Source organism: Arachis hypogaea, chromosome 17 (assembly GCF_003086295.3).
Source record: "Arachis hypogaea cultivar Tifrunner chromosome 17, arahy.Tifrunner.gnm2.J5K5, whole genome shotgun sequence".
NCBI classification, from domain to species: Eukaryota; Viridiplantae; Streptophyta; class Magnoliopsida; order Fabales; family Fabaceae; genus Arachis; species Arachis hypogaea.
Window position 1 is genome coordinate 6,867,807 of NC_092052.1, and position 24,049 is coordinate 6,891,855.

Consider the following 24,049-nt stretch of genomic DNA (forward strand, 5'->3'; position numbering starts at 1 on the left):
TACTTAATCAATGTAGTAACAAATTAACAATAATGATTTATTTAAAGCATGTGGCATTATTGCATTAATCAACCGAAGTATTTGTTTCGTAAATTAGTAAACAAAAGTAGGCAATATAATTTAGGTACAAAACTCTAAAGCAAATAGTTAATTAATTAAGAAATAAAAACGAAAAAGGTTTCTTAGTTTTCTCCGAGTCCGCATACAACTCTAACTGTACACACCAAATCATGATTCATCTGACTGACAATTGATCTATGAGAGTTCGATTTTCATAGGAATTATCATCATCATCATCATCATCATCATCATTATCATCACAATCCTCAATGGATGTTGATGATGCGAGTAGTGTCATAAGAGCCACAACCACAGATCTCATACTAGGGCGTAGTAGTGGATTATCTCTTGTGCATGCTCTCCCAAGTTCCGCAACCTGCATGCAAATCAAACTCTCACTTAAACTCAACTTTCTATAATGTATGTATTAGTCCTAACATTTGAATTAAAAATTAATTTTATCTTTAAAAACATCTTATTTTTAGTCTAAATATTTTACTTCGTCATATTAAATTTTAACCAAAATATTAGGAACTAAGATAATATTTTATCCTAAAAAAATAATTAACTTAATATTTAATTCCATAAATAGTAACATTATACTTGTAATAATTTCTCATGCACATGTAACTTATGCAAAACCATTTAATTTTTAATATAGAAGTGAAATTATTGTGTGTGAGAGAGAGAAGTGGTTCCACACCTTGAGAACTGAGTCAATTGGATAGTTCTCACCAAGCCTAGGATCCACCAATTTTCGAATGGCTTTTGAAGGATCACTCTTATTAAGTGCTTCCTCAAACTGCAAAAAAAAAACATACTTGCCATCAAGGGGTAGTAACTTGGTTTAAGAGTATAATTTAATTGCATTCTATATTTGCTTTGCTATAAGAAAAAGTCTAGGGAGCCAATTATAGTATAGGTCAACTAAATCAACTTTCTTTTATTTTTTATTTTAAAATTCGAAAAATTAGAGTATTAGGGTTATTTTTTGTTTTGTTTTACAGTAGACTTATTTTTCAACTAATTAATTAGAGTTGGCTTCATCTCTAATTGGTTTTCTGGTTTTCAAGCAGAATTGTTACTATAAAATATGAACAAATTTCAATTAAGGAATCAGTTCTACTAGAAAACCAACTAGAAAGGTAGCTGATTAGAGCCAACTAGTTGAAAAACAAAAAATCTGTTATAAAAAAGAAAAAACAACCTTCTACTACTCTAATTTTTTGAATTTCAAAATTAAAAATACAAAAAATTAGCTTGAGTTAGCTTAAATTGTAGTTAGCTCCCTAAACTTTTTCTTAAGAAGTATATGTATCTATTATATATTCTAAACTCACCAAAGTTACAAGGCCCTTTGATGATTCAGCAACGGTTTCACCTGTCTTCAGAACAGCATTCTTGGCTGAAATCAATTCATAAAGTACAACTCCAAAAGCATATACATCTACTTTTGGAGAAACATCTCCATATTGTGCATATCTGTGAGAAAAGATTATATTTGAGAATTCTTAGATGATTTGACTAAACTACTTAATATAATACATATTTTTTAAGATAATTAACAACCAAGTTCTTACTCTGGAGGCATGTATCCAAATGTTCCCACAAGACGAGTATGAAGTGATAAAGAGCTTCCAACTTCCCTAAGTTTAGTTAGCCCAAAATCTGCAACCTGATGAATTTCCAAAACCTTATTAGACAGTTTTAAAATATTAGTCTCATCAGAAAAAAGAAAAAAAAAATTGCAAAATAATGATTATTGCCAAGAAAATTACAATAAACTAACCTTTCCACGAAAGTCTTTATCTATTAATATGTTAGCAGGTTTCACATCACGGTGGATATAAACAGGAACAGTGTGTTCATGTATATATTCAAGTCCTCTTGCTGAATCCAGAGCAATTTGCACCCTTGTTGACCATGCCAAAGGTTCTCTCTCTGAAATCATGTTACCAACATTGTTACTAGTATGATAACAAAGATTAAATGTTGAATTTGGATCATAAACATGCTTAATTTTTGGTACATAATGTAATGTGTTATGACATGAAAATATGAAAGTAATCTCACCTGTACCATGCAAATATTGGCCTAAGTTTCCATTTTCAATGTATTCATACACAAGGAAAAGAGATCCCTCGACGCAATATCCAATCAAACGCACCTAAATTGTTCATAGAGTCAAGTTGAGATTCACTGAATGCCATGGAAAGTTGAACTTTTGATGTAGAAGAAAGTAGTTACCAGATTCAAGTGATGAACATGTGTTAAGACCTTCAACTCTGAAAGAAACTCTGTTGATGCTTGAACATCCATCTTCTTAATTGCTGCTTTCTGCATAGAATAAAATTATGCAGATAAAGAACTAAATGGTTAAAGATAATTTATTTTTCCTTTTAATTCTGGAAGATTATATAACATTGTTAAAGATATAATTGGCTTGTTCTTACTTGGCCTCTCAATTCTGCAAAATAGACAGCTCCGAATCCACCCTGACCAATTTTGTTATCAGAGCTGAAGTTATTTGTAGCCTTGGCTAGTTCTTGATAAGAGAATTCCATTGATTTTGCCGCCATAATCGCCGGAAGGCCAGAAGCACTAGCAGCTGTGGATCCTGAAGTTTCATATTCACCACTGCTAGATGCTTTACAAGGATAAGGAAGAAAGAAATAAAAGGTGTTATTATTATGAATTCATGATCACAACATAATTAATTCATTGAACATTTTAACATTGTGTCACAGTTAATATAACTTAATCAACTAGAAAGAAACAAATAGTAGAATAAGAAGCCTAGAATTTCAATAAAATATAGTTACCAACTTGGGTTGAACTTGATATAAAATCTTCTGTTGGCAATTTAATTTTTTCTTCTTCCTTCTTCTGGAAATATCTAACACAAGCACAAATTAATAATAGCAGAACCCCACTTGTTCCAGCTATAGATATTCCAACAGCAACACCCTTAGCTAGACCTGTTTATATATAAAAATAATAAAAAAAATTAATAATTTAAGCTCAGTGGCAATGATTTCTTCTGTTATAGTCATTAATATAGCCAACTTTCTTTGAAGTTCAGAGAGCTAGACCTGTTCTGCAAGAAGAAAAAGAAAAATGAGAGTTAAAAAGGATAGAAACCAAACATGAAGCAAGCAATTCAATGCTATAAGGCACCAACCTAGGATACAAGGGAACATAGACTCCATTTTGATCTGCAAAGTTGAGGAAGAATAAAATGTTAAGCAAATGAAATGCACACAAATTCATACCAACTACTTTGAATAAAATTAAGCAACTAATGAAAAGAATAATTTTTATTTGAAGAACACAAAACATAAAGGATCCCCGATCCCCTATAAGAGGCACCATGATCCGAAATGTTAAGCCTATCGAATCGTCAAACTGACACAAATCAAATAAAACTAACATGTAGCATCTTAATTAAAACCTTACATAATTCACTAATCCTTCAATTTCATCATAATTCACCAAATACTTTGAACTATATAAATAGCATACCTCTTCCTGGAATGAAAACTATCCCTCTAGTTTGGTTGAAGTTCACACCTGTGCTTGAAACAGAAATGGAAAGGCATATGAAACAAATGCAGATAAATTACAACTATGTGATTTCCCTAATACATATTCTAATCACCAAGATTACAAGATTTATAGCTACCTGGATTATAACCCTGAAGCAACTTAGGATCAAGTTTAGTCTGATTTGCAATTTGCAGCAAAGTATTACCTTCACTAAGAGGGAATGTAACAAACAAACCATAATCCTTTGAAACATTGCTGTTCCCACAAGAACAATTGACTGTGACATTAACCTTAGCATTAACAGGTACATGATTAGGATCATAGTTGTTGAACCTTTGCAAAATCTCAACTGTGGTAAGATCAGAATATCTCATGTTTGCAATGAGATCATAGGTGTCACCTTCAATAGCTGAGTATTCAAACACATGCCCCAAGAACTCACCATTGATGCAATCACAAGGGAATGGAATATTGATTCTGGTGAAGGATACTGGTAGATTATTGGGCATTTTGTCCTTATTGTAGCTAATGATAACATTAGAGTTTGGCACAACATTTGAATGCATAAAGGATGCAATGCTACCAAGCATAACTTTAGGGTATACAAAGTATGAAGCTATAGCTAAATCACAACCCTTTAAACACTTTGATTCTAAATTGATGAAACAAGAACACTCCAATAACAAAAAGAACAAAAGAAAACTTTTCTTTAGCTTCATTTGTTAAGGAGATTGATACCAATATCGAAAGAAAATAAAAAGTGTTGGATGATTCTTATAATTGGAAATCACAATTTGTTCAATTTTAATTATTTCATTTCCTCTATTTGAAGAAAGTGATGTTACATTTTTTTTTTCACTCCTAAGTTATAGCCAGTAGAATTTTATGCAGAGAGTGACCCAAAAGTCAACACATATTGGCTCTTAGGTGCATGCAAAAATATACTATTAATTCATAATTAGTTTTTGTAGTTGAATTGCATACCCTTTATTGAGGCCATGTTTGGTGTATTAGAATAATTAGAAGAAGAGTGTATAGAACAAATTCTACTATAGAATCATGTAGATTGCAAATGTTGGATTATTCAAATGAAATGATCTGCATCCAAGATGCCAAGCTTGTCGGGTAATGTGAAACTTCTTAGCATAATGTGTCCTTCATGGTTCTAACAAAAGCTTACTTTAATTTTTGAGGCACGCCTGTACTAATAATTAATGGCCTGGTGCTACTATATTTCATTGACTTCACCCTCTCATTATTATGATCAAAATAAATAAATAAAAATCTATGATATTTGGACATTTTAGTTTATTTCATTATTGACTTTAAATTATTTTATATACCTGATGAGTTTGATTGAATAAGCATGCTTAGAAGTTAGCAGACCAAAACTAAGTAAATAGGGATACAAAAATGGCCCATGAATGGTGGTCTATGTCTCATGGAGATTTGATTTGGTAGTTTTATTGGGATCACAGTACAGTTGGCTGCTCATTGCTTTCAACTCTCATGTCTCAATCTAAAAGGTGGAAACTCAGGTGCAGTGACTTCACGTAAAGTTGATAGCTAGGAGTCATTAGATGACAATTTAGCCAAACCTGTCAAATCATTTCTTAGCTATCAACTTCACATGAAATTAACTACACCTGAGTTACAAACACAAACTTTTCAAATAATCTTTAAAAATTACTCTTTCATGTAATCATTAACTTATGAGGGTATTGATTGTGATTGCCACGATCAAATAATCCATTTTACAAATAAAACTAGCAATCATCTCTCTGCCAAGATGAAGTGATGATAAAATAATATAGCCAAAGTTTTCTTGCTAAATTATTTGTTGCATGATCAACTAAATTGATAGAAAATTCAAAATTGCAAATGAAATGTATATATTAAGATTAGTTATTTGATTACTTTCTAACTTTTCATTTAATTTGACTAATTATTATTGAAGGATACTTTTGTAAAATGAAATAAAAAGTACCTTATTTTAATCTTGTAAAAAAAGGAAGTGTAGGTCATCTAAGTATCTCTTAAGATGAACAATGTCTTTCAAAGTTGTGAGGAAAATAAAAAAAGACTATCTGTTTATAAGTGTCATATCCAATTACCAAATGCAATATTTGAGAAGCTAACCATAGATGATGTATATAACTCTGTTTCGCAACACGGATTGCTTGTTCAACAAGACCATGAATAAATGAGACAAAAATTGATAGATATATGAGAAATGCAACAGTTGGTGTGAATCTTCCCAAATTAGATTTTGTTTTGCAACAGAAAGAATGATAATGTGACATTTGCCTCATCCTGCATTATTAGTCCTATCTTGCAGACATTATAGACTCACAAGAGCATGATTTTCAACTTCATAGAAGCAATCCCAATTCTCAATGGCTGAACATAGTGTCCCAAGAGCAAGCACAATGGAACAAATAATTAAGTAAAAGACTAAATGGCAGAATCAAACTCTTGTCTTCTTCCATGGCTCCTGGAAATATTTTCTTCCTCCTGCAATATCTAACATAAATACAACATGCTAATAACAGAACTGGTCCTACACTCCTGCAGATATTCCGGCAATAACCCCGCCTCGCAGACCTACTGTGAAGATTGAAGAACAATATATCCTTACCCTGGATCTGGTATTGATATCAAGCTCATGTGTAATCAATTCTCAAAATAGTACTACTTTCTGCTCAGAGAAAATGTCATACCTCTAGTGCTGAAAAGTAAAACAAAAACACACTCATCAAGATTAGCACTAGCAGATTATTAGAGAAGAAAAAAGGTTATTCATCTTCCTGTTCAAATAGCATAGACAGAGTTAGGTTAAATAAAAATAAAACAAAATACCTTGGGTAAAAAGGCACATAGTTACCATTTACATCTGGAAAGTGAAAGGGAAAAAAATTATGAGATTAATTTCAAGGATTAAAGTTCTTTGGATTATTGTCTCCGTAGCATTACTCAAAACAATAAACCAACACTAATTAAGTACCCTATTGAACATCATGAATAAGAACTGATACCTTTCCCAGGAACATAAACAAGGCAACTCCCTTGGCTGAAATTCACACCAGGACTGTATCTCAGCAGCAACAAAGGATCAAGCTTTGTCTGGTTTGCAATTGACTCCAGGGGATCCTCAGGCCTAAGAGGGTATGTGATGAACAAACCATAATCCTTGCTAACATATCTGTCCCCACAGGAACAGTTAACTGTGACATTAACTGTTCCGGTCTCAGGAATTTCATATATTGAATAGCTGTTAAAGGATCTCAACCACTCAGCAGTGACCAAGTTGGAAAAATTCTTCTTGGCAATGGATTCATAGGTGTCACCACTCGAAACCGAATATTGGAATTTGTAGCCAAGAAACTCACCATTGATGCATTCACAAGGGAATGGAACGTTAACCCTTGTGTAGTCTTTGCCATTTTTGTTGTAGTTAGCAATATCTTGTGGCCTTGTAACAAACCGTGATTTAAAAAGTGTTGCAATATGTGTGAGGTTAGAACCTGTGTGAGGATGGTAAGAAGCAAAAGCTAGAGTTTAATTTTGATGCACTTACAATCACATTCGTTCTTTTGGATGAGCATTTACGCCGTCAATGTGAAATATAGTTATTTTTACGGTGAAAACTCAGGTGAAGTCGACTTTACGTGAAGTTGATATTTGAGAGCCGTTAAATGAAAATTTAGTCAAATCAGTCAAATTATCTAACGGCTCTCAGATATCAACTTCACATGAAGTCGACTTCACCTGAATTTCCACCTATCTATCTATTCTTAATATATAAAAGTAGGTACATAGGTTTACCCACATTGCTTTTAAGTTATTTCTCTTCTTCTACTAACGCCATGTCAGCACCAACATTTACTTGGCAAAATTTTAGAATCCACCACTCAAATCTTGCCAAATTAACTTTTATTTTCACATAAAAAAAACACAAAAAACAACTAAAAAACACAATAAAAACCAACAAATTAACTTTTTTCAAATTAATCCTTATTTCTAAAACAACAAAAACACAAATTAACATTTACCCCAACAAAAAGCTCTCAAAATCAAAGAGCTTATTATCTTTCTCAAACCCTCACCCTCTTAGCACCTCTCCGTACCAAGATTCTATTTCCTCCGTCCTCTTCCGGTCCCATGAGCCATTGTTTTTCCTCAAAACAAATTGTACATCGCGATTTCCATCTCCAGCGGAGCTGCATTGCATAAATTGCAGAAACCAGGGCAAACTCCATTCCTCCTTTTGCGGTTTTCCTGCCAGAGCTCAATTCTGGGTCTCAGACCAACGTCACTGATGAGTTTGGAAAACTCCTATTTAATTTTGATGATGAACAAACATTATTGAAATATTTAATTACAAAATTATTAATTTGATCTTAAATCATATTTGCTTAACTAATAATTTTGTTGTGCAGATTTTGAGATGGGCCGAAAATGAAATTTTGGTTTAAGCCCAATTGTGTCAATCAATAAGCCTTGCTATATGTTTCTCATGCTATGAGGCTGAAATATTAATTGGGCCAGAATAAATATTATTGCTGCAAGCCCAAACGAATACTTTCTTATGTGCTCTATGCTTGATCCGAAAAATATACATCAGGAAAGCAAATGTTACTAATTGGGCCAGAATAAAACTCAATGTTACAAAGCCCAATCTTATTGTTGATGAATGTTTCCAAACTTGGTTCGAAACCAAGATGAAGAGAAAGCAAAAATGCTTTCAACGGATCCAAGCACTTCACCATGTGATGGATTCCAAAATTCATTATATTGTCATTTAATGCATGGGAACTATGAGAGAGAAAGTTACAGCTGAATTGATTGATGGCCATAGTGCTACACGCCACTCTAAGCTAGGGAAGTAAAAGCAAACTTTTACCAACTAATTGGTTTATTACATTTGAATTACTTTTCTTTCAAGTTGTTTATTCTCTCTCATCTCCTTCTTCTTTTCGGTCAATATCCAGAAAATAAAGGAAGCCATGGAAGCTACATGGAGCTACCGAAATGAAGCTGCATGCATCAAGACCATCAAGCTAATGATGGCAAGAAAACATACTAAAATAAAAATGAGCTGTGGCTGAGATTTTCACCAAATATGGTTAGATTTGGTGAAGTAATCTTGAGCTCTTCATGCTCAAAAATGGACAATGAAGATTCGGCCAGCAAGGGAGATTCTTGGAGGATGGCTTGTCTTTGATTCTGCTCAACCACCACAGGAAGTAGCTAGAGTGGCGAAGTGATGGTAGAGGCAGAGATTGAAGCAGATAAAGTCATCATCATCATGAAGCATCAAGGGCCAGAAATCCATCTTGGAGAGCAAGCCAAGGATGGAGAGCTCAGATTGATGAAGGGTGATGATTAAGAAAGGACTAGAGGTAATTGCATGTTGGGTTTTGCATGGTTATCTCTTCTCTCTCTATGTGGCCGAACCGGTTCTGTTTGTTGAAGGAGGAAGAAGTTGGTTCGGTTGTTGGCTTCAATAAGTGGAGGCTTCCCTCTTCTATAATAAGAGTGAACAACTACTGTTTGAACCAAGGAGTTAGAAGTAAGCAGTGAGAGTGCAAGGCATAGGATTCTCAGAGCTACCTAAGCTTACAGATTTTCTTCTCCTTCAATGTATTATGTTTAGTATTTTTCTGTTTAATTTTGTCATGTCTTGAGTCTCATGGAAAAAGGCAAACAGTGAGGTTTGTATGAAAAAGCCATAGAGCGAAAAAAGGCAGAGAGTGCAAAATTAAAAGAAAAAGCCATAGATGTCTTAGAGTTCCTTTGTTCATCTATGTTGTGTTTCATGATTTTGTGGGAATCCCCTTGTAAGTTGGGTTAGCACTTTACAGTTTGTAATCAGGTTGATTATAGTGAAATTCCATCATAATTGTGATGGAGACTGGATGTAGGCTGCACTGCACTTAGCAGCTGAACCAGGATATATCTGGGTGTAGTTTTTCTCTCTTCTCTACTCCATTTCTGTTTCTACTGCACAGGAGCAAAAACGAGAAATATCTCGTGCCAAGTGACGAGACAAAACTAAAAGTCTCGTAGCTAAGGACGAGAAAAAAAGAAAAAGTCTCGTGTCCAGTAACGAGATAAAAAGACAAAAAGTTTCCTGAATTGGTCTCACAAGTCAGCAAGGGTTATCAAGCAAAAAAGGGGCTAAGATTCAACCCCCCCTTCTCTTAGCTACTGAAACCATCAGTCACCATTCGGCGCCACCAACGTAGAAAATTTGTCCCAGGTATCTTCCTAAAAATTTTCAACTTTGTCGTTTACTCTTCTCATTGTTCAATATCATTTTCAATAGTCCTATTTATTTGTTATAAATAATAACATTTTAACTGTGAACTCATTGCAAGTAGCACAAGTTTATGTATTCCTCTTTTGTAAACGGTTCTGTCCAACAGTCACAACCAAAATTAATGTGCATTTAAAATTATTGCTCCCTATATACTATCGATTGTAATATTTCATCATCAAATTATAAATTATTATTTTACATGTGGAATACTTCTTCCACAATTTACATTTACGTGTTCCTCTTTTTCAAATTGTTATTCCACATGTGCAGTATTACTTCCACAATTTACTTAGAATGGATTATCATTCTTTGATCATGTCTTATTCTCTTTGTTGTAGAAGGATTTGAAGTGGTAATGACAGGCCGGAAGAGTTAATACCAAAAATTGCTAGATGAAAATCAACCAATCACTATTTAGTAAAATCTTTTAAAAAAATTAAAACAAAAAACTCTTATCTATTATTATTCAATTGAAACATCAAGTACTAATTAAATGCAATAAATATACATTAAAAGTGTCATAATAATAATAATTATAAAAAATTTTAGTTACAAATATCCAAATTCTACAACTTATACATATTAAGACTCTTACTACTCTTCATTTCTTAATCTCTTATACTAATTGTCAAAAATTCTTTAAATTTAATATAACATTTTTATATGTTTTTCATTCTCATTCATTTATTTTTTTCATTATTTACAAACAAAAAAATCGCAAGAAAAGACAAAGTGTAACCATTAATGTAAATTGAAAAAAAAATGCAGTTTTGTATAATTCTAATATAAATAACCTATGTCTTTTTAAAAATAAATAAATTCAAAATCTATTTATAATATGTTTTCTAAAATATTTTTAATATAATATTTATTAAAATATACTATATAATATAAATAATCTACTTCTTTACGTATTGCGCGGATCTCACTCTAATTTTTACTACATTATGTAATTTCTGCATGTGTAAAACTACTTTACATTGACAGCGTATTAAAATTAAATTCTAATTCATAATCTAAACATTTTAGAAGTAGACTTTATACACTTTCAGCCTTACATATGATTGAAGTTGACCCATATCATTGGTTAGCTTCAATTAATTAATTAAATATTTAATCAAAAGTTAATAATTTTAGAAAATTTCTTGTTGCATTGTGCTTAACTGCTTCTATGCATGGTAGTACAAATTAATTGACACGTGTAGAGACCGGGTAAACTCCATCAATATACCGTTTTCTTCTAAGTCAATGGTTTATTTACTCAAACGTTACTTATATACAAAGAGAAATTTTTATGCCTACCAATATTTAACTTGTCATCAATGCAGATCCATTGCATTTTAAAAAGCTGTTACAAGGAAATAAATATATGTAACCTAACAAATGTTTAATTGAAGTGACTCAATTATTCTCCATAAAGAATTGAATATTCCAATATGCACAAGTGTTTGTTAATAAACCACAAAGAACCATGCAGCAAGCTTTTGACAAATGGAATGGATGCTATATTTTGAGAACATCGATAGTTCATCAGTGCTATAATAAATTGATAGACATTCCCCCCAAACAAAACCAACCCCCTTCTTTATCCTTTATCCTTTATCTCGACAGGTTAAAAATTAATCTATCTAAAAATTTATCATTAGTTAATATATATGTTGTTGCATATACTAGGCAAACAAAACAACCCCCCTCTTTATCTCCTACCTCGACGTTGTAAATATGAGTTTCGTTTAAGAATTTGCCATTAACCAATATGTTGTTGCACACACTAAGCGGGATTAAACCCCTAATACTTATTTAAGCAGACAAGTGAGCTAACTACTTAAACAATCCAAGTAGTTTAAATTGATAGACATTTAAAATGTGTTAATAGAGTGTTTCTTCCTTAAAGAGCTTTAGAATAAAAGTTTAATTATTCTGCAGGTCCCTATAGTTTCACCGAATTTTCAATTAGGTCCCTATACTATTTTTCTTTTCAGTTTAGTCCCTATACGTTAATTTTTTTTCCAATTAAGTCCCTGCCGTGAGAATAACGTTTAAGATAACAGAATATTCTTAGTAAAAAACGAATATTCTTGTCATTTGGTTGGAGTAGCTAGCGGAAGAAATATTAATTTTTCAAAAATACCAAAAGCACCCCTTACATTTTATCCCAAGAAAAAAAACCCTAAGTTGCTCTCTAGAGATCGCGTCCTCTGCCGTCTCCTGCGTCGGTCCGTCGTCGTCATCCGTCTCTGGCGTCATCTGCAATAGACGCTTGGTGGTCTGCTGTCCGTCGCCTCCTTCTCTGCGCTGGTCTGCTCTGCTTTGTTCTATTCGGAGGTCTTCTGCGCCATTTGCCCATCCAAGCTGTCGCCGTCCCTGGCGGTGCTTCGCCTCGCTTGACGTCACTGTGCCGCACGGAGTCGAGCTTCGTAGCGCCTGGCCTCCCGTCTCCGCGTTGTGCCTCTGCTCGATCTCCCTGTACTCGAACTGTCTGTAAATAGGTGACAAAAAAAGTCTCTTTTTTCAGTTTTAAAACTTGATGTTTATGCTAATTTTTTTTTAATATATATGGCATTGGTTGAAATCTATTTGTTAAATTGATTTTTAGATTGTTTTGATATAATGGTTTATTTAGGGTTTACAATATGGATATTTATGTACAATAATTTTTTTAATTGGTGAATTGACATATAAATTAATTTTGCTGATGATGAATTTGGTTTATTCTTGATTGTTGATTGTTGTTGCTGTGATGATGCTATTTTATTAGGATTCTATTTCTGTTTTTTTTAATGTAGTGATGGGGATTCAGATTTTACCATAGACATACATCATGGTGGCAAGTTTCATGATATAGAGTATGGGTTAGAATATTTGGGGGGAAGGGTGTTGGAAGATATGCATTTTCAGCTCGACGAATGGAGTTTGCAAGAAATAGTTAGTGAGCTGCAGAAGTTAGGGTGCAAAAGATATGCTAAGATATGATACTGTGAACCAAGATGTTAATTGAGCTCGGGTCTTAGAGAGTTGATGAGTGATGGAGATGCCATAAGAATTGGTACATTATTAGTGTCACAAATTGTTAAGCATTGCTCGGTGTATGTTGTTGATGGTTGCAAGGAAGGTAATGGTGTTGAGATATGTTCGAATGATAAGGATTATGTGCCAACTGAAGCTGAGTACAGTGGCAGTGGTTTCGTAGAAGTAGAAGTTGAAGGTGAATCAGAGGCATCTAGTGAGGAGGATATATTTGATGATAGTGTTGATGATGGAGATCACAAGGATCATTTTGGATTTGATGTTGAAGATGAAAATGATGGGGGAGTTTCAAATGCCTTTGGGGGATTTGATGGCCCGTTAAATCAACATGACAATATTCAAGCTACTGGTGTTGATGCTGCTGTGAATGATGCCGCTGTTAGGGAGGATGTTGAAGTTGGAGAAATTTTTGAGGGTTGTGAAACTGAAGATATTGATAGTTATGAGGGAGATTCGGATGATATAATTAAGAAGAGAAGATATCCTAAATATAATGAGGCTGAGATGAGCAGGGAATATGAGTTTAAGGTGGGGTTGGAGTTCAAGTCACTTGGTCAGTTTAAGGATGCTATTAGACAGCATGCTTTGTTGAATGGAAGGGACATTAGGTATATCAAGAATGATAAGGTTAGATATAGAGTGGGCTGCAGAAGAAAGAAAGAGAAGTGTAGGTGGATGGCATTTGCATCCAAAGTTAGTAGTTCCGATTGCTTTTGGCTGAAGATCCTTAATGAAAAGCACACTTGTGGATGAAATTACAGCGGTATGCTTGCATCAAGTAGTTGGGTGTCTTAGAAGATTGTTACCAGTATTAATAGGGGAGAGGAGATGAAAATTGCAACAATAATTCAGACCATTCAGGATAAATACATGGATAATATTCTAGTCACAAAGGCTTATTGGGCGAGGGAAGAAGTACATGGCAGGACTATTCTGCATATTTGGTGTGAGGAGGAGTGGGCTAAAGTTAGGAGTAAGGAAGCAAACAAGGGCACCTAGTCTACATATAGATTTAACTAATGACTTAGGTATGATTAAATTTATAGTTAGGGTTGTTGGGATTGCTATTAAATAGTATATGTTGTGATGAATTGTGTTTCTGTGACCAATATTTATTATGTAGATAGGACCACTATTTTAATATTTTGGGATTAAGTTGGACCACTTTTAATTGTTGCACTTCTTGAACCTTTATTTTGGATTAGGTGTGTAACATATTATATGACCACTTATTTTGTGATATTTGTGTACGTATGGTTTACAGGAACACTTATTTAATGGAAATCCTAGATATGTGGCATATTATATAGCCACTTTTTTCTGCAACTTGCTGACCAATTATGGAACTTTAAATATTCACATTGATAAAGTTTCTTTCCAACTATGATTTTATTGTTATACACACACAAAATATATCAAAATGCAAAATTTATTCAAACTAAACATAATTAGCTTTAATTGGATTGAAGCCATAGAATCTCTTACATTAGAATTTCATAACAAAGATAACTTTAAACTCTTACAAACCACATTCCAATTATTAAGACTAGCAAAAACATAAATAGCACATATTGCATTTTACATTGAATTTTTATATTGTCATTGATGCTCGACTTCTTGTACGGTTTAGAATTTCACAAATAAAATTTCGTTGCAAGTATAGTTCTAAACCAACAAAGAATCCTCACATGCAAAAATATTGGTTGTCACAAGTACAAACCCTGATAAAATAACCGAAGTATTTAAACATCGGGTCGTCTCACAAGAAATTGCAATGAAGTGATCAATTATTGGCTATGAAAATGCAAGGGGGTTTGATTTGATAAAAAGGGCAAGAAAAATAAATGACAAGAAAAGTAAAGAGAGCAATTAAAGAAAGCAATTAATAAAGAGAGACATTCATGACAAGGGTTGATATCATAGACTTTCCATCCTAGTCACTAATAATAATAATTAACAAGAGTTTATCTTATTTCGTCATCCCCAATGTTGGAAGAAGGTGTAAGTTATCTTTCATGAGAGAAAGTCAAACAAAACTAGTTAATCTCAATCCAAAATCCTAATCAACTCACTAATTAAATTAGCAAGAGATTCGAGTCAATGGAAATAATATTAACTAACAACTCTAGATCACCAATCTAAATTGGGTATTAATGACTCAAGATTGCCCAATGTCTCTTTTCAAACCAAGAATGCTCAAAAAACTACTCTAACATCCTTCCAAGCATTTTGTCAAACACTTGGAAGGCAAAAAGGAAAGCATAATAAATTGTAAGGAAGAATAAAATCTAACAACTACCAATTGCAAGAAATTAAGATCAACACTCGAATCAACAATAAAAGAACATCAAACATTAAATTGCATTAAAAGAGATCCAAATCCAACAAGAGTTCATTAACATAAAAGAGGCATAAAAAGGAAATTAACATGAAAACTAAGAGAATCAAAGTATAGAAGCATGGAATTGTAAAGAAAACAAGATGAGAACAATAATCAAAACCTAGATTTAAGATGGAAATAATCCTAAGAACCCTAATTTTAGAGAGAAGAGGGAGTTTCTCTCTCTAGAAACTAAACTACATGATGCCAAGCTACAACTAAGTGCTCCCCTTTGCTCAAGCTTGAATTCTGCATGAAATACCCTAAAAAACGAGTTGGATTTGGGTCTGGGCAGCTCAGAAATTGCCCCCAACGATTTCACTTTAAGTGGGTCACGTGCCGAGTATCACGCGTACGCGTGGCTTGCAAATCTTCAATGCACGCGTGCGCGTTGCCCTCAATTCTCCAAATGCTCATTTCTTCATGAATTCTCCCTTTTGTATACTTTTCTCTTCAATTCTTCTATCCAATACTTGCCCTATAAACCTGAATTCACTCAACAAACATATCAAGGCATCGAATGGAATTAAAGTGAATTAAAATCACCAATTTAAGGGCCTAAAAAGCATGTTTTTACACTTAAGCAAAAATTAAGGGAGAAATACAAAACCATGCTATTTCATTGAATAAATATGAGAAAAGTTGATAAAATTCCCTAAATTAAGCACAAGATAAACCACAAAATTGGGGTTTATCAGTCATCCAATCTCCCAACTTGTTCTTGGAAAATATTGAACTCATCACATAATCTACCCACACAAGCATCTATTTCTCTGGCTTTAACAATCAATCTCTCCATCTCCACGTTTAGTCTCTCTATCTTTCTTTTTTATGCATCTAATTTTCACATTTCATCCTCTAACTTAGCATAATTTTGTGTTCCAACAACTCCAATAGCAGCAGCAGACACGTTACTTCTTGCACCAACTTCATCAACCCACTCAAATTTTGCATCTTCTGTTAGGGTAAGAAATAAATCTTCTATTAGGATTCTTTGTTGTTCCTGAAATTTGAAGACTCAGAGTGTCACCATAAAAACAGTGAACCCTCTTTTCCTTTTCCTTTGGCCACCTATTCTTTGCACCGTCATCATCCTCAATCCACTCAAAAAAGTTGCATTTTGGTATCTTCCTACAAGTAACATACCTCCTACCATGGTCAAAAACGGCTGACGAATGGCAGACGGTTACTGCCTCTCCACAGAAACACAGGTGTCTTCTTTCCTTCGGGTTGGAGCTCCTGGAAACACAGCTTCCTGAAGAGAGAATGAATGAGGTTCCTTGACTTTGAGCCATAAGTTTGTGGAAGATGAAAACTAGAAATGGAAAACGGGGAAGAAGATAAACCTCAGATAACTCAGAAATATGGAGTATTTATAGGTGGAAGATAGGGGTAAATAAGTCATTTCACAATTCATTAACATTTTTTTGAACGTTAAACGTTAACAGGGACTTAATTGAAAAAAAATAACGTACAAGGACCCAATTGAAAAGAAAAAAGTATAGGGACCTAATTGAAAATTCGGTAAAATTATAGGGACCTGCAGAGTAATTAAACCTAGAATAAAAAAACTTTCAAAGAGAAAACAGAGAAGAGAGAAGAAGAACTTTGTATTAATTGATTGATTGATACCTTGTTGTGGTTGTTAAATTGATAAGGTATTAACTGGAATTGAACTTGAGAGTTGTTGAAGGATTGAAATTTAAATGCCAAATCGTTTTCTTAAAAATCTAATTTTCTAAAATGATGAAGTAACTTTATAACTGAATAAATAATTCTACAGTGAACAAAATTGTAATGGGATGAATGTTGGATAAACTAGAGTGAGTCTAGTTGATAGAGTTTAATTTTAAAAAGAATTCTATTATTTGTGAAATTAGTTGTGAATTTTTGAAGTTGGACTGCTAAATATGTTTTTCTACATCACTTTAAAATAGGGTAGCAACTTTGAAGGGTTATAACTAATTCCACACTAATCGGAATCGCATAGGATAAAGTTTGGGATGAACATGGGAATGTCTAGGACTAGGATGAAAAGTTGGAAGGTGATTCGTTAAGCATATGATTTATGGTGAATTTTTGAAGTTTGGTGGTCAAGAATCTGTTTGCTATAGAAAATCTGAGTGACACAGCAACTTGTTTGCCTTGCTGCGAATTTTACAAGCTGAATTTTGGAGAAAAACTATGATGAATCTAGTTTATTGCGAATTTTACAAGCTGAATTTTGGAGAAAAACTATGATGAATCTAGTTTATTGCTCTAAATTTTCAGTTTTTTAGGAGATAAGAATTGGAAGATATAAATTTTTTAAAATCAATGGTTTAAGCTGGAATTGAATCTCCTAGAATTGAATAGCTATTGAGTTGCAACTAAGGTATAATTGTTTCTAGGTGAGTCAAGGGTTTTCAAACCAAAATTTAGGTTCGTTGAAGTCTTGTGGTGAGAGTTATGCAATTCGTAAGCAACTATGGTCGCTGGTCAAGTGAGAGAACATAAGATGAGAAGACATCACATCCAACTCAAAACTTTAAAGTGTCAAGTTAATGGGTCTCTCATCTTATAAACTCCTCACTCTTCTTTGCTTTCTTAGATGTGGGACTAACTTTAACACTCCTCACACTTGCAACACTAACAATCTCCCCTTCAAGTGTGAGCCTCCACATCAAGCATCCCGCATCAACTCCCCTCTAGCTCCTCCACCACCATGAGTATTCGTCCATCACACCACCGCAAAACACCGCGGGACACGCCGCCCGGACCACCTTTGCCGGGAAGACTTTCGATGCTTCACCTTGAATACTCCTTAAATCAGACCGATTAAACCATCGGTTCTGATACCACTTTGTTGGGTCACCGTGGAGAGCTGTCGACCACCGGAGAGATTTCGGGGAGGAATCAAGCGAGAGAACATAAGATGAGAAGACATCACATCCAACTCAAAACCTTAAAGTGTCAAGTTAATGGGTCTCTCATCTTATAAACTCCTCATTTTTCTTTGCTTTCTTAGATGTAGGACTAACTTTAACACTCCTCACACTTGCAACACTAACAAAAAAAACATAGGTGAGTCTAGTTGAACTGTATTAATTTTGAAGGTTATTGGATTTGAATTGGATTTTATATGGGATTTTGAAATCTGAGTACCGCTGCTGTTTCTTCTGATTTTTGGTAGAACATGGTAGTTTTTTGTAAAATTATATAAAATTCAATTTAAATTAGATTGGGTCAGGACTAAAAATTAATGAGATATGGTTGTATCTAGTGTTATAATGTGAAGTTTAAGATGATTCCGTTAATTGTAGAATTTAGTACAAATTTTTGAATAAAGGCTGTCTTAATAATTTTTTGATATAGTTTTAAAAGTGTGGCAACATTTTGAAAATTTGTAATAAATTTTACAAGACTCGAATTCATGTAGGATCAAAACTAAAACAAAGCTTAATATCCTTAGGATATCTATATTAAAGAAACAAGTTAATACGTAACCGTTACACGGCATATGAGAACCTTGTAAAGGAACAAAGTGTGGTGCTGCCGAAAAATAGAAAAGTCATGATTTTCTTTTTATTTCTAGAGTTAGAGTGGTCAGAAAAATATGATCTTTAGTTTTTAAAAATCTTATTCCGAGACATTCGCGTGGATATAAAATTTGCATAATTCGAAGTCGTTTACTATTTTTAAGATAGAAGAGAAGTTGAGATGACATGGCTGTTTTGGTAATAAACTTAAGTATGAAACTTGAGAAGGGAATTTAATATTATTTCTAGATAGTTAAAGTTAATAGAAGTTGTGTTGAATATTTAATTGAATATTTGAAAGAATTTGAATGCTTGTAAACTAAATATTTTGATGTTATGACTAAAAAATAGATGATTGAAAAAATGAGTTGAGATTTAAAAGATTGTTTGCTATAGATCAGAGGAAAGAAACTAGAATGATTTTTACAGAAAATAAAAATGAAATTTGAACGATATTTGGGCTTTCGGGTTGGGCCGGAAAAAGGATCATGACGGGGATGCCCGTAGAACAAGAAAGAAAACGAAGCACAAACAATGAACAACGAAAAATTATTGATTGATCATCTGCTGTCCGAGACAGATAGATATATGGTGGTGCGTTCACTGAGAACGCTTTCCAGGAATACACGGCCATGAAGAGCTACACTTGTAAGCTGAGACAAAGATCGCTTACAGTAGATCAGATATCAATACATATACGGTTAGAGTGCCGCACCTGTAAGGCAGAGATTGTTTACAGTAAATATGTGTGCATACGTAGGCTAGAGAAAGTCGCCCTGTAAAACAGGGGTGCTTACAATGGGTATGCCAACTGGAAAACCATATTCGGACTTGAAGCTGGATAACGGCAGGAGCAGGTATGTAACCGACAAGTGAGCTCATGACTTGTATTAGGGTTAGACATGCATCATACTTATTTGCGCATGTTTCTTTGTTATGCATTTGTATGACTTGTTTGAGTGTGCTTGTATTGTTGTGTTGTGTTATTTGTATATGCCTTGCTGTTTGATTTATGTGTGCATTATTTGTATACCTGTATTATGTGTTTTGCTTATGTATGCGTTTTACTTTTATACTATAGTGAGACCCGCGCGATGTGCGAAATGGTAAATTAATAATAGTATATAGTATATTTTAAAAATATTATATTGTTTAAAAATTAATTAAAATATATACAAACTAATATTAAATTTGATGTATTTTTTATTTAAAATATTTTATAATACAAAACTTTTTTATATTAAAGTTGTATAGAGCTATATCTTCATTTGTTATTTTTATTTTCGTATTTGTTTTAATTGGCGGACTTAGTCTTGTTATATGATGTTTGTCCTTTTTTATTTTTTGTTGTTGTTGGAGTTGTTTCTTTCTTCTTCCTATCATATGTTTTTGTGGAGACATATTTTTTCTGAACTGGTAATTTTTTGTATATATTTTCTTATTTGTTATCTTTTTTGTCTATTCTATCTTTGTATATATATTCTTCATTTGAATTTTGAAGATGTGTCTTAGATTCGTTTAGTTTTCTTTCTCCTTAATTTTTTGATTATTATGTCATATAGGTTGTTTTTTCTTTGTGACTGTATGTCATCTAAGTTTGATGAAATTAATGTGGTGAAGTTAATTCCTATAATTAATGAAAAATATAGCAATATAAATAATGTTTTGAATAAATAAAATTTTTGTTATATTACCTATTTTATTTGTTGTAATAAAAGTTGAGTTTTGGTATTTTTTTTTTGTTGGAATAAATGTCTTTTGTAATAGTGTACTGTTTAAAGCATAATTAAAATTATTTACTTTGTAATTGTGTATATACATGCACTACAATGAAGTTGATCAAGCCTTTGACTAATTGAGTCCTTATAATTAGTTGTGCCTAATAATTTTTTTGCTTCTCTATCAAATAGCACAAAAGTTATTATAGCACTTTGATCTAAAACCTTTATTTTAATTTTGAATTTATAATAATTATTGAGTTAGTAATTTATAATTTGATGAAATTTTGTATGATAGGTATAATTTGATAAATTTGATGAAATTTTTTATAATTTGAATTTGTAATATTTTTTTATGTTGTAACACAAAATTTCATTTTTTTGTATTTTTTGTGAGTTTTTCCTTTAACATCTACTTATTCTTTTTTTTCTAGTGTATACAGTTTTTTAATGATATTTATAATAGCAAGAATAAAAATTTTTAAAATATTTATTGTGTATGTACATATAATATATTAAATAAGCTATTTTTAATAAGAATAATTTAAATGACATAAAGTAAAAATACATGTTAATAATATTTTTTATGTTGTAGCACAAAAATTTTATTTTTTGTATTTTTTATTAGTTTTTCTTTGACATCTATTTATTCTTTTTCTCCTAGTGCATACAGTTTTTAATGATATCTATAATAGTAAGATTAAAAATTTTTAGAATATGTATTTGTTTGTGTGTATAACTATATATATATATATATATATATATATATATATATATAATAAATTATTTCTTAATAAAAATAATTTAAATAGCATAAAATAAAAATATTTATTAATTTTTTTTAACTTACTCTATCAGACAATGTTTCAAGTGGTACAAACTCAAAATATGATGAAAAATTATTAAAATTAATTCTTTGATTTAAATAACATATTTAAATAAGTATAATTATAAAGATCTTAAAATATAATTATATATAAAGTATTATAAAATAATAAAAAAATATGAACAGTAAAAGTAGTAACAGTATTTTTTTCATAAATTTATTTTAAAAATACAATAAATATTTGTATTTTGTATCTAATTATCTAATAGAATCATTTTTAAATAAATATGTTTTTTTTTTCATTTGTTGGCATAAATACTTCTCGTAGGCGAACCACGAATTGTAAAATGAAGTAATAGCAGTAAGAGTCTTATGTATGATATATAAATATATTAAATAGTATGAAATTTGAATAGTTTGTAACTTAAAATTTGTTGTGATAATATTATTATGACAATTTCAATGTAGTTGTTTATTGTATTTAATTAATTAATTGTGAGAGTTATAATTTTATTTTTTTTTAATTTTTAATTTTCTAAAACTTGATTGTTTGATTTCTAGACTTTGCCAAGTAAGCAAATGTGCTGCCGTAGTATCATTAGGAAAATAAATATGGCTTAAATTTAATGTATAATAAAGATTTTGGTATCAACTTTTATATAATAAAAATAGGCAAAGGATTCGATGGTCCCAAAACGTTTGGACCATTAAATGGTCCTATAACAAAACATATTTTTTAAATTTTTTAATAACTGTTAAATAGTCCTTATTTAATTTTAATTATAAATTAGTCTTTTATATATTATTTAATTATAAAATCTATTTTTTATTTTATAAATTATTTTTTTATTATTCATCTATAATGTTTATTGAGAATAAAAAATTACAACAATAATAAATTAATTCTTCCATTAATTCTAATAAATATTTTGCAATGATCATAATTTTATCATTGATCCAATTACATACGTATTGGGTTGGAAAAATCGTGTTTGTTAGAAATTCAATCGATTGGATGCACAAACCAATCGATTGAATTTCGCGAGGCATGTGGGGTTTTTCTTATTCAATCGATTGGTCATATTATCCAATCGATTGAAATCATCAAAGCAATCTAGGTTTAGTTAATTCAATCGATTGGTTCTGTTACCCCTCACTAAATTATTATTTTCGATAACCACATTTCTCAACTTTAATTCCCCAAATACGAGTTTTTTTTATGCAAAACAAGTTCGTTGCACTATAATTTTTATAGAGTTCGCCTAACGCCCAACGAACTTCACTCCAAATTCTATAAAAAATGGCTAACTCAAATTCTTAAACTTCATAGACAACGGCAACCATTATCATCGTCCAGAGTACATAGGAGTACACAAGAATATTGGAGAAATATTTTTTTTTAATTTATAATGAGAAAAAATTCTTGTTAAATATGGCTTATTCCCGTCTACGAAGCACTGACACTTCACTGAGTTATCGTGTCCACGCGTCGGACACATTTCGGACACGACACTCACCGACACTTGTCCGACACGCGTGTCTGCTGTGTCCAACCGTGTCTTAATAAAAAATAAAAAATTCTTCTCCGAAAACGCCTGGACACACCTAAATACCATCACGTGTCCGCGTGTCCAGTCTTATTCTTAACATATATTCTTAAAATAAATTTAGATATAGTATATATTATTATTTATTAAAACAAAAAATATTTTAAATAATTGATATAATTAAAATAAGACATTAAAAATAATTAAAAATTTTAATTTATATTTTAATATCAATAAAATATCAAAATATCATTACAATTTATTTAAAAAATACTTTATATTTTATATATATGCGTGTCCCCGTGTCATGTAAGATTTTAAAATTCGCGTGTCGGCGTGTCCTGTGTCGTGTCGTGTCCCGTGTCCATGTCAGTGTCCGTGCATCATAGATGTATCTGTGTATTTCTGGAAACGATGATAATGATTGCCATTAATGTTAAAAAAGTCATGCTTATTGTCTGTGTATTTTTGTGTGCTCCTATGTAGTGGACTATGATAATAGCTTAAAAATTCGAGTTTTGTTGATTTTGAAAAAAATTCGAGTGAAGTTTCCTCTATAAAAAAATATAGAGTGCGGCTAACTCGCCCTAAATTAAAAAAAAAAATCAGTAAATTAAACTTGAAAGATGGAGTATTGGAAAATAATATTTTGTAAATGATATTTTTTTTAACAGATCTTTTATAAAAGTAGAAATGATTTTAGTGTTATAGGACGTAGTGTACTAAAAATTTTTTCATTGGTAAATTTTTAAGATATCATGTACATATACGGATGCTGAGATGGATGAGCAATATCATGAGCACGATAACATTAACCAACAAGAAGAGCTAATATATGACCAAGATATGATGGATAAACAATATGAATCCGAACAAGATTTTGGAGATGAATTCACTGAGGGAATAACAGAACCAAGATTGCTTTGATGATTTCAATAGGGTAATATAACCAATTGATTGAATAAAAAAACCCCACATACCTTGCAAAATTCAAATCAATTCCAATCGATTGAAGTTTGGGAAGCCTGAATTTCAATCGATTGGTTTGTGCATCAAATAAATTGAATTTCTAACAAACACAATTTTTTCAACCCAATACATATGT

General features: G+C 31.9%; 2 protein-coding genes across 2 annotated transcripts; both read right to left on the reverse strand.

Annotated features, from left to right (window-relative positions):
* Positions 1-36: 36 nt before the first annotated feature.
* On the reverse strand, positions 37-4,325 carry LOC112767011 (lysM domain receptor-like kinase 3). The gene is made up of 12 exons (XM_072222246.1): positions 3,743-4,325; positions 3,583-3,630; positions 3,237-3,275; positions 2,883-3,041; positions 2,514-2,707; positions 2,308-2,397; positions 2,134-2,227; positions 1,850-2,001; positions 1,641-1,735; positions 1,401-1,542; positions 764-862; positions 37-436 (listed from the first exon to the last, which is right to left on the reverse strand). The coding sequence occupies exons 1-12, from the start codon at positions 4,323-4,325 to the stop codon at positions 236-238; spliced, it is 1,896 nt and encodes a 631-aa protein (XP_072078347.1). The 3' UTR covers positions 37-235.
* A 1,841-nt stretch (positions 4,326-6,166) lies between these two features.
* LOC140180466 (chitin elicitor receptor kinase 1-like) lies at positions 6,167-12,766 on the reverse strand. Its single transcript, XM_072221646.1, has 6 exons — positions 12,747-12,766; positions 12,098-12,407; positions 7,724-7,826; positions 6,642-7,157; positions 6,481-6,499; positions 6,167-6,239 (listed from the first exon to the last, which is right to left on the reverse strand). Exons 1-6 carry the CDS (start codon positions 12,764-12,766, stop codon positions 6,167-6,169), a joined length of 1,041 nt encoding a protein of 346 aa, XP_072077747.1.
* Between the last annotated feature and the right edge of the window lie 11,283 nt (positions 12,767-24,049).

Excerpts from the sequence above, each read along its gene's own strand:
- LOC112767011 (XM_072222246.1), bottom strand. The coding sequence starts at position 4,325 with ATGAAGCTAAAGAAAAGTTTTCTTTTGTTCTTTTTGTTATTGGAGTGT. Across the intron at positions 3,631-3,742 it reads GCTTCAGGGTTATAATCCAG|GTGTGAACTTCAACCAAACT; the intron begins GTAGCTATAAAT and ends TTTCAAGCACAG. Across the intron at positions 3,276-3,582 it reads AGTTTTCATTCCAGGAAGAG|ATCAAAATGGAGTCTATGTT; the intron begins GTATGCTATTTA and ends TCAACTTTGCAG.
- LOC140180466 (XM_072221646.1), bottom strand. The coding sequence starts at position 12,766 with ATGAAACTTGCCACCATGAT. Across the intron at positions 12,408-12,746 it reads ATGAAACTTGCCACCATGAT|ACAGTTCGAGTACAGGGAGA; the intron begins GTATGTCTATGG and ends ACCTATTTACAG. Across the intron at positions 7,158-7,723 it reads TAGAATCTTGGTACGGAGAG|CTTTTGCTTCTTACCATCCT; the intron begins GTGCTAAGAGGG and ends ATTAAACTCTAG.